Source organism: Prinia subflava, chromosome 1 (genome assembly GCF_021018805.1).
Source record: "Prinia subflava isolate CZ2003 ecotype Zambia chromosome 1, Cam_Psub_1.2, whole genome shotgun sequence".
In the NCBI taxonomy this organism is placed as follows: Eukaryota; Metazoa; Chordata; class Aves; order Passeriformes; family Cisticolidae; genus Prinia; species Prinia subflava.
The window spans coordinates 119,227,482-119,239,658 of record NC_086247.1 but is presented as its reverse complement, the minus strand read 5'-3'; the positions used below and the strand labels follow the sequence as shown (position 1 = coordinate 119,239,658).

The following is a 12,177-nucleotide window of genomic DNA, read 5'->3' as shown; positions in this document are numbered from 1 at the left end:
AGCAGATCAACAAATAACAGATTTCTTATATCATTCCAGTAGCAGATTTCTTTTTGTAGTCTGCCTTGTGTTGGAAGTATTACAGAAAATGGTATTTTGCCATTTTACCATCACTGAGGTAGTAAACAAAGAAAGGTGAGAATCTTTGTGGGTTGGCAGGGCTTGTGGGGTGAGCTGATGCAGCTTCCCACCCGATTGTTTGCTGTAGAGCAGAACAGCCATGGCTTTACATAACTGAGTCCTGAAAACCTGCAAGGGTGGAGCCTCTGCCACCTTTGTGGGTAATCAGCTCCAGTACTGCACTGTCCTCTTAGAGAAGAATCTGCTCACCTTACCTTCTTTTTGGGAGGAGTAGGCAATTTGACTGAAGGAGCATAGTCATTGCTGGTTTCCAGCCTCAGCACGTATGTGCTTGAATTGTGATGAGACTGTAAAACCACTCTTTTCCTCCTTTTACCCCTGTTGAGACTGGCATGTGCTGAGTCAGTCATGTGTCAATGCCACTTCAATGTTTGTTTGCATTATTCAAGATCAGAGTGTTGGTGGGAAGCTGAGTGTCGAGGCACAGAGCATCAGCTGATGCCATGCTTCAGCTCCTCACAAAGTTTCCCTGCCTTCTGTCCTTCATCAAATAATAGGCACAGTGTCCAAAACTCATTTTTGTTGGAAATTAAGTCTTTGTTTCAGCCAAGCACTTAGGTTCCTAATTAAGCATGTGAGTAATCCTGCAGAAATAGGACAGCTCATATTGTTCTAGCTCAGCACATGGATAAAAAATGCCTGACTGAGATGAGGCTGAAGAGGTAAAGCTAAGGAACTCTGCAAAACATTCTGAGACAGAAGGTGGTATGTTTCCTTGCTGCTTTATAAAAGGGATAATAGGAATTTTTCCTCTCCGCTGGAGCATCACTGAACACTCATCATAGGTAAGTTAAAGGAGAAAGCTTGAGGTCCTAACACACTGCAGAATGAAAAAAAAAAAAAAGGTATGAAGAAATGGGTTTAAATGGGTTATAGCTCTTCTTCCTTGGCAGAAAAGGAGTAAGTGTTGATTTTTGCATGTTTCTTAGGCAGATTGGATTTTGGAATTAGACAGGTCTTCCTAAAACATTCTGTAGAATTTCCCTATTTCATCCCCTGAGACAAGGCTCATGCTGTAATGGGAACAAAAGAGAGAGAGAGAGAGATTCTAACCAGCTACTTTACATCTCAAAGAAATGTTCCTCAAGTAATTCAATAATAAATTTAAGTTTTTTTAACACTGTAAGTTCCAGTGTGATTATGACACTGTGAATTCTGGCAAGCTATCTGTAGTATGAAACTGATAAAGATGTTGAAGGGTCAAACAGAAGCTACTGCATTTTTTGTTGCAGTGCTGCATTTTTGCCAGATATTTAATGTGTATTATTACTGTGCATTTCATTTGCATCTGATGCTGAACAAAAAAGCACTCCCAGTCTGATGCAGTTCTCTGAGAGCAGTAATAATACATTTTCTTTTTGCATGCAGTTGACTTTTTATAAAGTTAATTTTCTCAGGGCTAAAATAATAATGCATCATTATGTTTGAGTGTCATCTTTTCTATGATCACAGCGGGTTTGTCTGTAACCTGCCTGTCAGTTCTAAATGCTGGAATTGACTGGGTCAGATGTCAATCACTGCTTGCCACTGCATTAAATGAGTGTGTTTTCCTATTGTTTCGCTAAACCATGGTCCTATACATTGTTTTAAGATTTTCAGAGATGGGAAAAAACAAAAGAGAGGCAGAAAGTCAAGGATTGTTTGTCATTTGAGCAAGTAGGTGAGGGACGTGTGCCTTCTGAATCTCTGACCATCCCCTGGTCTGTGCTGGGGTCTCAGCAATGTCAGCCTCAGTGTGAGTGCCCAGCACTTTGGAAAAAGTGTATAATGAGATCAGGCAGAGCTGCAGGATGTTCAGCACTTCTGAAAATGAGGTCACTTAATGAGGTGTCTGTGCTCATTGGAACTTAGCTGTAGGGCACATTTTTCTCAAGTCACCTTAGCCATAATAGTGCACTCTATTCATAGCCCATTAGCAGGCTCTCACAGCAATCATTTGAAGCAGAAACAGCAGAGACCTTTCTAGAGGAAAACACAGCTTTTGCTAGGGTTACACTGGCTTTGCTTCTTAATGCTTTAGTCTGTGAGATACTGCCTTCCTTGTTTTCCACTTAACTGAACTTTCACTGTTGTTTTACCTTCTCCACCCTTGCCTTGCTGTGTGTCTTTACTGGGCATCCTTGGCAGCTGAGCGTCTGTCTGTCTGTCTGTCTCTTTGTTGTTTGTCTCGCCCTAAGCTGCTCACTGTCCCTCACCACAGTGCCACTGGTGGTTTTCAGTCCTTTCTCTGTTCCCAATTTGTCTTCTCTCCCTCCATCTAATGATTCTGTATCTCTCTCCACTGGTTTGTCTTTCTGTCAGTTTAATGACTATCAGTTTAAAGTTAATATGGCCAAATCTGATTTTTTTGTCTTTCAGAGGAAACCATTTCCCATTTGTGACATCTTCTGTGGTTACCACCATTCACAAAAATCTTGATCATGCTTAGGCATGATAATTTTCTCATCCAGTACCATTTAGCATATCATTTGTAATTATTTATTTGTATAGTAATAACCTTAGTATGTTCTCTGCTGATGTATTTCTAAATCAGATGTATTTCTCAATTCATATTATTGTGCAGATTAATTATCCACCTTTCTCTGAGAATGACAGCAACCTTTTCCAGTCTATTCAAAATACAGTTGTTAGGATGATTTGTCTTCCTTGCACTCATCATGAATCCTTACACTGATTTATCCCACTACACCCTATAAGCATCCAATTTTTTGTGTTTGTTTTCAGGACTTTCATGTATGTATCTGCCCTTTCCTGTTAATCATTCCTTCCTTTGTTTTGTGAAATGCTGACTCTTCTCTCCACCATTGCTTCTTTGGTGTTATCAGCCTTAGAGATCCTTTTGGTCATGTTAGAGAGCTCTTTGCTTTTTTCATTTCTCAAAAATGTAGCAGATCAAAAGATAGGCTTCCTGTGTGTTCTTCAGACCAACTTGTTTTGCATCAGTCTTATCAAAGCTCTCTTAGAAACAGCTCCACTAGATTAATTTGCTGTGTCAGTCAATGTTTAAGAGATTTGATTATTGAAAAATAGAATTTTTATGAAGTATGATTTTTTCAGTTAAAATTCAAATTAGTTAATTGGGGAAATAGATAATTTACTTTAAATGAGAAGCAGTCATATTCTTGCCTAGTTTGGAATCCATAGAGTTCCTTCTCTCCACTGGAAATATGAGGAAGGAAAAAGTTGCTATTTTCCTCTTGGATGTGTTTAGTATTAAGCATCATTAACTTGCTCAATCAGTGGTTATGTTCATTTCAGACATTTAGAAGTTAATTCTAAAATCATAATATTGGGCTCCTGAATAATCAGAGGTTTAAAAAACAATCTGTGATTTTTGAACAAAATTTTCACGCGTTGTTTGACACTTTATTCAGATACACAAGATCACAAAAGAGTAGATTACAAAAGGGTAGAAGTCTTTGAGTCTTAGTCGCATAATTACAAGAGGTAAAAAAGACCATATTTATGATGGAGTCATCAAAATATTATCAAGTTATCATAAATCTTATGCAAAAGTAGCAGGAGATCTGACAGTGCTAAATGATGCTGAGTAAATCCAAAGCAGAAATTTAGAGCTGGATCACATCCAGCATTAAAATTGGTAGGGAATATAAGAAATTATGAACTGTCTTTCCATGCCTCTCCAAGGAACCAGGGATGAAGGTTGGATGGGTTAAAAAGAGGTTATGGGTTTTTCCACTTTGACATGAGCAGAAAGGAGGACCCCCAAAGCTTTTTCGTCTCACTGAGTCTGTGTGACAAATCTGGGTGCAGGCTGAGTATTTCCACACTTCCCAGATTTCATTGCTCCTGGCCGCATTTAAAGAGAAGGTGCAGAAGGTGGGAAAGGTGCTGAGGGCTAACACCTACTTTTTCAATTCACTTTCTGCAGCAAGGCTTCTGTGTTTATCAAACCTAGAGACATTTCTATTCCTCCCATAGTCTCCCACCTTTCAAGGCATAATTGTGAGCTTCACTAACACTGTGAATAAATGTGTCCTGGAAACTCAGTCTTTTAAAAAAATTCATGGACACGACATGATCTCTCCAAATACAAGAAGGTCAGCATACAGAAGGCCTTTCTCAAGGGAGGCAATCCAAACCTCTGGGATTTTTACTGGAGTTACAGAGAGACAGTCTGTCTGTGCTGGAATTGATTACTGTCATTGCATGTCAGCTTCTTCTCACGACTCTGGAGTGGAAGGGAGGGAGAGGATCTCATTAAATACATGCAGTGAAGGGTCTGGGGGCCAGGCAGCAAGTACCCCTAGCCTCAGATCTCTCTCCTGCAGCCCTCAGAAGATTTGCAAAATTGATCCAGGGCCATTTGAATAGGGCATAATTGCTCTGAAAGGAATGTTTGCTTGCTCCTCAGTAATTGCCAGCATATCTTGAAATAAATTATGAGATTGTGATGAACCCATTCAAAGTTATTGAACTTTATCTTGGCCTGTCCAAAAAACTGCTGGTGTTACTGGTAAACAATGTTCTTGGGTTGTTACAGCATGGTATATGCAAAAGTGGGATTTTATTCTGAGACAGACCTTTCTGGCTAGTCTTCCCTGGTACAGAAATGTAAAAACCAGTACAAAAAGATAATATTTCTAACAGTTAAAGCATTGATCACATGAGTTACTTTGCCGGTCAACAGCCAATTTTCATGTAAATGACTTAGACACACTGAAATACCTCATTTTGCAGTCATCGTCCTTACATTTGCATTTTTCTCTGCAGCCCCTGGCTAAAAAGACTCATCTGAATAAAAGTTTGTGTATGTTGCCATCTTCTAATGATCTGTACATATTTGTCTTTGACAGTGTATCAATTGCAACAAGAGGCACCACGTCCCAAGAGAATCATCTGTCCTCGGGAGGTCAGTTCTTTTGCTCTACCTTGTTATAACTGATGAATTGTCAGCAGCATATGACTACCAAAAAAACTCTTTCTCACAGTCTGTGGGTGTTATTTGCTTTAACTTTTCTATGCTGTTATTTTATATAATCATTTCTCTTAAGGTTGATTAATTAAATCTGGATAATATTTCCTAATTAGGAATGGCAGCCTCATTCAACCGCTAGAAGCAACTTCATTAGACAAGTACTTACCCATCATTGTTTAGTGTGCTTTTCTGTGTACTGCCTAAAGTTTTGAGTTTCCTTGTCAAAATGAAGGTGTATTTTTCTTCCTGCCTCTGCACAATAACGTCTGTGTGGTGTTTCAACATGATACACATAGCTTCAGCTTGTGGAATGCTTCCTGCTAAGTACTGTGTTCAAGTTAAAATACTGAAATGATAGCCAGAGAGCTCTGTTCTCTCACAGAGACTTTGAAGATTATATGATATTTAGAAATATGCAGGTTTGTCTGAGTCATCTTGTCCCCGTGTTTTCTTTTTCTGTATTCTCCATTTCTACTTGCTTTAGTATGTCAGCTCATCAACCTGCATGGCATAATAGTAATGGAAAACATGTAGATGTCTCTGCTCAATCAAAAAAACTGTGATAGCTTTATCTCCTATAATCTCAGGGACAAATTTTGTGCAAATAGACATGTAATACTAGCAGTAGAAATACTAAACACGTGAAGTGATTGCACAGGGTGTAAAAGATGATGTGCAGGAAGACAGAAACTGCAGCTCATTGGCATGATATACAGCTCTACTCCCAGACATCATCCTGAGCTCTCTCCTGCTTCCCACACTGTGCCCATGAAAGCAGAGTCCTAGCATCTCTCAAACATTTACACTCACTCTCAAAACACTTCTGTGTGAGGCAGGAGGTTTTGTAGCAAGGCACAGGTACTTGCCTGGGTTCATGAGGAAAATCCATTGCAAAGCCAGGAATTGAGTACAGTTTACCTGAGCCCACCCAGAGCCTTAACTAAAAGACCCTACTGCATTTTTCTCTCAAGTGCCCTCTGCCAGTCACAGGGCAGGGAGAGCAGGCTCTGGCCTCAGTCTGGAAGTCTTCAAGTCCTGTCAGTTTGGGATGGTCCCAAGACATATACATAAGATGCTAAGAAGGAGAAGCAAAGCACCAGAGTGGGTGAACCCTTGTGCCGTCCTTTCTCCCTGTCAAAGACAAAGCCTGGGGAGAAGAAGTGTGTGCTAGCCCTCTGGGACTTCACTGCACATGTGCTGACAGGCTTTATCAAGACCTTCCTCTCTGAAATCCTCATGCAAACCAAAGGACAGTTAACTCTCTGTGGCTGGTACTCTTTAAAGGAGAGGACAGTAAGGGTTTTACTGAATTAATATCACATAACACATACCAAACTAGTCATGGTATAGTTGAAAATATAAAGTTTTTAAGGAAAAAAAATAAGGTAAGCAATTCATTTTCTTCCAACACAGCCTTAGAGGAATTCCTTTGTTTTCTTGATGTAATAGTTCATCTATTTTACTTATTTCATAGTGAGACTACTTCAAGAAAGGACTTGTCTTTAGAAAACCTGATTAATAAGCACTGAATTCTTAGAAAACCATGTCTACAACATGAACTCATCTTGGTGGTAATACAAGTTAATCTGTATACATTTAATCCAAAATATATAATGCTAACTCAAATTTAAGCATTTTCTATTTTGCCTCCATGTGAGAAAATTTGAATCAAGGTAAAATAGCTGAAGTAGTGTAGCAATTGTATTCTTGTTCTAGAAACAAGGTTATTTACACAAGGGCAGCTGTGAATGTGCAGCTGTGAACTCCTTACCAGTGTGCTGTGTTTATTTCCTTGAACTCAAGAACATGCTATGTATGACTGAAGTTATCCTTTTTACCTGAGGTTTAAAGACCATACATATTTAGTGCCTATTCAGGTCACTTCCAAAGATTTGCAGAAAGAAGATAAGATCATATTAATTAAATAAATACATAACTGACAAAGTAGAACATAAAAAACAAAAGATGTCTGTTTCACGTAGCCTGGGTTTGCTTCTAACTAATGAACCATTTTCAGTTGCTCACTTCATAGACTGCAGGGTCCTATTTTGAGTTGTTTGGATTTTTAAGTTAGTAAACCAGCTGAAAATACAGAGATTTTATTTAGGGGTTGGTATATAAAGCAGTATGAATTTCCACAAATATGATCTTTGGTTCTTGTTACTTGGATCTTGAAATTTGTGTAGCTCAATTGTATGTGCTCACAGCCTGTTTGCCAGAAACACAGACTCTCTGATCCAAGAGCCAAAAACTCACTGTGACATTGCTGATGTGCATTATTTTGCATATAGTTGGGGAGGTAGGGCAGATGAGATGTCCTTATACCTAGAAGATGGCAACATACACAAATATGTGGTTCATATTACCAGTTATATTATAAAGTAGAACTACACAGTGGTTTTATAGAGCATCACATTATTTTAGAGGGGAGATTCAGGACTCTGTTCCTATGGCACCTATTACCTATTTTTTAGCACACAGTCTGTAAGGGGGGTGTTTTGGGGTTGTTTTTCTCAAGTCTAGTTTGATTTCAGTGCCATCTGATGATTTTACAGGCTTGCTTCACTAAAGATGGTGTTTTATTAATACTGTGTTTGCCAGTTACGTAGAAAGATCTCAAAATCCAATTTTGTGTTGTTTGTAAAAATATATTGATTAGAAACATGATAATTATTTAGTACACAACTAAATGATGCTTATCCAGTATCTGGAGAGAAGGTGTCAGCAGGATGTGGGGCTGAAACAAAAAATTTGCCTCTGCATGTGCATGTCATAAGAAGTGGACTTTGCTGAGGGTATTTCCATGTGTAATTTAGTATTCAAACTAATTCAAACAAATCTAAAAATTGCAAATAATATTAAATCCTTCATGCTTGTGGGAAGATATCTTTCAAAATTGGGAAATTCTACAATTTTTTCAAGGAAATTAAAGCATCTGCTGCAAAACGAATCTGTAGTAACAACACATAAACAAGGATTGTAAGTTTTTTTCTTTCATCATTTAGCATTTTTAGATCATTCCATCTTTTCCATTGTCATTTTCACATTCTCTGTGTTCATTTGTTCTTCCATTATCTCTCTGTTGCTCCATAGTCACAAGGGTCTTAGCCTCAGATCTCTGCAGTTCTACCATCTAATTTGTGCAGATTTCTAGATAAACTATACTGTGGAGACAGAAATCACCTCTCCTGGTATGTAAACCACCAGACTAAAAACTGTGACTGTAAATAAAACATGAACCTTTATATCTTTGTCTCTTTGTCTCTTTGAGCTTTGCTATTGTGACTTGCCTTTTCTTCTTTTGGTTGCATAAATATCTTGTCAGCAAAAGCAGGTCATTCCTGCAATGGGAGTCTCATTGAATGAACAATTCGGGCTTCAGGTATCCAACATCTTTTAATTAATCACCACTGGCAGCAGACGAGGGTGAATATCCTACCTTCCCAATAACATTGGATTTCTGCCAATATCCTCATTTGTAACCATATTCCTTCCAGCAGTGTTTTAATGATTTAGCTTTTAAATACAAAAAGTTCCATTTAAAAGCTCTGTTCAGGTGGAGGAGTAGCTTTTAAACACTGAGTGGCGTGGTGGTAGGCACCAAAGAACCTGATCCATGTTGTGAGGAAGTCATATTATAAGGTGTCTTTTAGGGTTTATTCTGCAGAAATGCTTAGGAAAAAATTACATCCTCAGAAAAGAACTCAAGCTTTCAACTTCTTTGTTCTATTCAAAAGGAACATGTCAAACAATTCTTAATTTTAAGAAGTATTTCAAGAGTAGATTATTCAAAGTTAAAATATCTTTTAAAAATGGAGGCTTTAACAAAGTAAAAGAATTAAGGAAGCATGGTGACATTACTTTGGACTATTTTTGGTTAAACAATAGGCACATTCAAAATCATTTTTGAAGAAGGAACGAGTCTTACTCACGAGTTCTTGGATTATTTTTGTAGGAATATTCATACCTGTGAATGGTATTCCCATTCTGTTCCAAGAAATCCTTAATTGCTGATAGCAATTTTTGAGGCTGGTGAATTTGTCTGCATTAGACCTTTCACATTCCTAACAGTGTCTTGGCCAAACCAGTGTCAGCAACACTGAGAAACTTGTCTAAATTTCCCTAGTGTAGACAAAGCCTTAGAGCCCTAACTTATATTATTATGTAGAAAAATGTCAGTTAATTGCCTTTCTTGTCGTTCTGAATTCCAAATAGGTTGTGTCAGAAGCAATAGAGATTATTGTTTCTGCTATTACAGCATAAAAATTATGGTTTCTTGACTAAAAACAAATACGATTACAAAAGGGAGACTCTTCTCTGAAAAAAATCCTTTTTCTTTTTGCTTAAGTCATTGTAAGAGATTAAAATAATGATGGCATATTAGAGTACACTGCTGAGAGTCTTTGACCATCCAGAGGGTCAGAAACTGTTTTGACCCTCTGGGTATCCATTAGATTTATCAAAACAAGTGTATAGATAATGGCATTTCATAGAGCAAAGCTGTTGAAATGGTCACTAGCAGGTCTCTAAAGCTGTTGCCATCTTGTGCATTACCAGCTGCAAATATACAGGATTATTGCACATATCCAAAACTGAACTGTTGCAAATTACTCTTTGCTCAGTTCTCCCCAAGGTTTCTTCTGAAGCATGGGATTCAAGCTGAGAACAATGCAATTGGAAGAGTCTCATTTAAACAACTACAATATTAAAAACACTTGTTACTTTTATCAGTCCTTCTTTCAGATACAACAATACTTTATATTTGTACATTAGGAAAAGATTGTGATTAAGACAGCTTGAGCAAGGTTGGTAAAATTCAGCCTTAGTAAGATATTTGAATAGTTTATCTGACTGGATAATAAGTATTTAATCCTTACAATAAGTCTTCCACGAATTCCCTTATTCTGCTCACTTAGTGACCTTTACAAGCTGAATATTTCCTCTTTGCCTCTGCCCTCATCTCTCTAAGAACAATTTCTATACTGTGGTAAAGTACTAGAGGGCTGTAATAGGGCATTGAAATTGGCCGTAAAATTGGTGGTAAATAATGGGAGTAAATGGGAATTTTCATGGCACTTGTTCAAATCACTCTACTGCAAAAAGTCAGACACTGCCATGAGGTGTCTTTTACTGTCAGTCCTGAGAGCTTATCTGAGATAATTCAGAATATTATATTATCTTTCTCTTGGAAAGAAACCTCAGAACACACACAGTGACACACCAAGAGACCCCATTAGCCAGCAATTAAGTGAAAATGAGCAGAATAGTGCTGAAAACTGTTTTTGTTAATGAAAATGTTTGTACATATAAGACTTAATGAAGCCTATATTTTCAAATCCTTAAAATATTGCTGATGCTTTAATTGTGTTTTTATAATCCTCTTTATGATAGAATCAAAGAGGACACAGCAGTAGTCTGTGGGCAGAAGAAGCTAAAGAGCAGGTTTGAATAGACAATGACAAAAGGAGGAAAATTCTTCAGCTGAAACCCATAGCAAGGAAGTGGGAAGCCTGGCTGCACTGGTGGTGGCTGAGAATAGTTGAAGGCCAGGAAGGGTCAGTTTAACTGGTGCAGAGGGCCTGTGGAATGTCAAAATACTTTGTATCCAGCTTCCCTCTAAACTGGCTACCTGCAGGTTTTTCTACATAAATTTAAATTGTGGGTTTAAAATTTTACAGAAAAATGTCATTTTTCTGTAGAATCTCCATAGTGAATTTTGCCTCACAGAATGCCTGTGGTTTGCAGCTGAAGGAAAAGAAAGAAGGGAGGCTGGAGTATTGCTTGCCCAAAATTCCCTTGTATTCATCATAGCAGAGAAACTTGCTGGTGCTTTTATCCAAGGCATTTCAGTGACTGACAGGAAATCTCATCTCTCCTAGAGTCCCTAAGTCTTGCAGTCTCTCTGCTGCAACAGTGAGGTGGTGGAGCACTCAGATGAAGCCACATAATTCTCATTTTAACAGTCTATTGACTACTGAACAGAGGAGAAAGCTTCCTAATTATTCTGCAGGCATGATAGTAAATATTTCATTAAAGTAGTTACAGCTAAACAAAACTAGAAGAGGTTTATCTGTTGCACTTGATTTTCTTCAGTTTCAATTTACTGATGGTCTAGGTTATGATTTGCAAATTAGACTAGTGTTCATCTTCATCAGAGGAATACAGTCGGTGCGTTCATTGATCACTGTGAAATGGAAAAGTTAAAACCATCTTTTTGCAAGACATGATGGTAAGCTCTGACTTGTTTGATGAGCACAAACTGTAGGTAGCTGTCTTTATGGACTGATGAATACGCTAATTATCCCTCTGGGTTTGCTCGAAATCTTTTCAGTTTCATGCTCCCTTCCATCTCTCCTTGGAAGTGCCTGATGCATGTGTGTGTCTGTGGTTTTTGTTATTCTCCTAGATTTTTCTTTCCTTTTATCGTTGTTACATATCCCTCTTTTAAGCAGGTTCTTTTTATTTAGACATGGTGTTGAATATAAGAAGCTTTCAAGCCAAAATAAATGAAAGCCTCTTTCATATCTTAACCTAGATAAAATTTATCAATAAGCCTACATGTAGGTGAAAAAGCTACGTGCTTGTACATGTTTACATACCTGTTCCAATTCAGGCCAGTATTTCTTGTGTCTGGAGAAGGGGGTCTTGCTGTCTCTGCTCTCTGACTTTGTGTCTGGTATCTTTTTTCAAGTTTCAGGATGAGGAACTGTCCTGGTTTAACCCCAGCCAGCAGCCAAGCCCCACACAGCAGCTCATCAGTGCCCCACCGGTGGGATTTGGGAAAGAATCAGAGTAATAAGAAGTAGAAAGCTCATGGGTTCAGATAAAGATAGTTTAATAGGGAAAGCAGGAGCTGCACACACAAGCAAAGCAAAACAAGGAATTAATTCACCACTCTCCAAGGGCAGGCAGGTGTTCAGCCATGCCCAGGAGAGCAGGGCCCCATCAGGTGTAACAGGTACTTGGGAAGACAAACACCATCACCCCAAATGTTCCCCCCTACCTCCTTCTTCTCCTCACTTTATGTACTGAGCGTGATGTCTCATGGTCTGAAACATGCCTTTGGTCAGTTGGGATCAGCTGTCCCAGCTGTGTTT

At 38.4% G+C, this 12,177-nt stretch overlaps 1 protein-coding gene across 1 annotated transcript in view; it reads left to right on the top strand.

The window, feature by feature from the left end:
- Positions 1-12,177, top strand: part of CHN2 (chimerin 2) — a 158,472-nt gene that overhangs the window by 68,215 nt on the left and 78,080 nt on the right. The window contains exon 3 of the mRNA XM_063409731.1: positions 4,959-5,014. Within this exon, the coding sequence (XP_063265801.1) occupies positions 4,959-5,014 (56 nt within the window). The remainder of the gene's footprint in view (positions 1-4,958; positions 5,015-12,177) is intronic.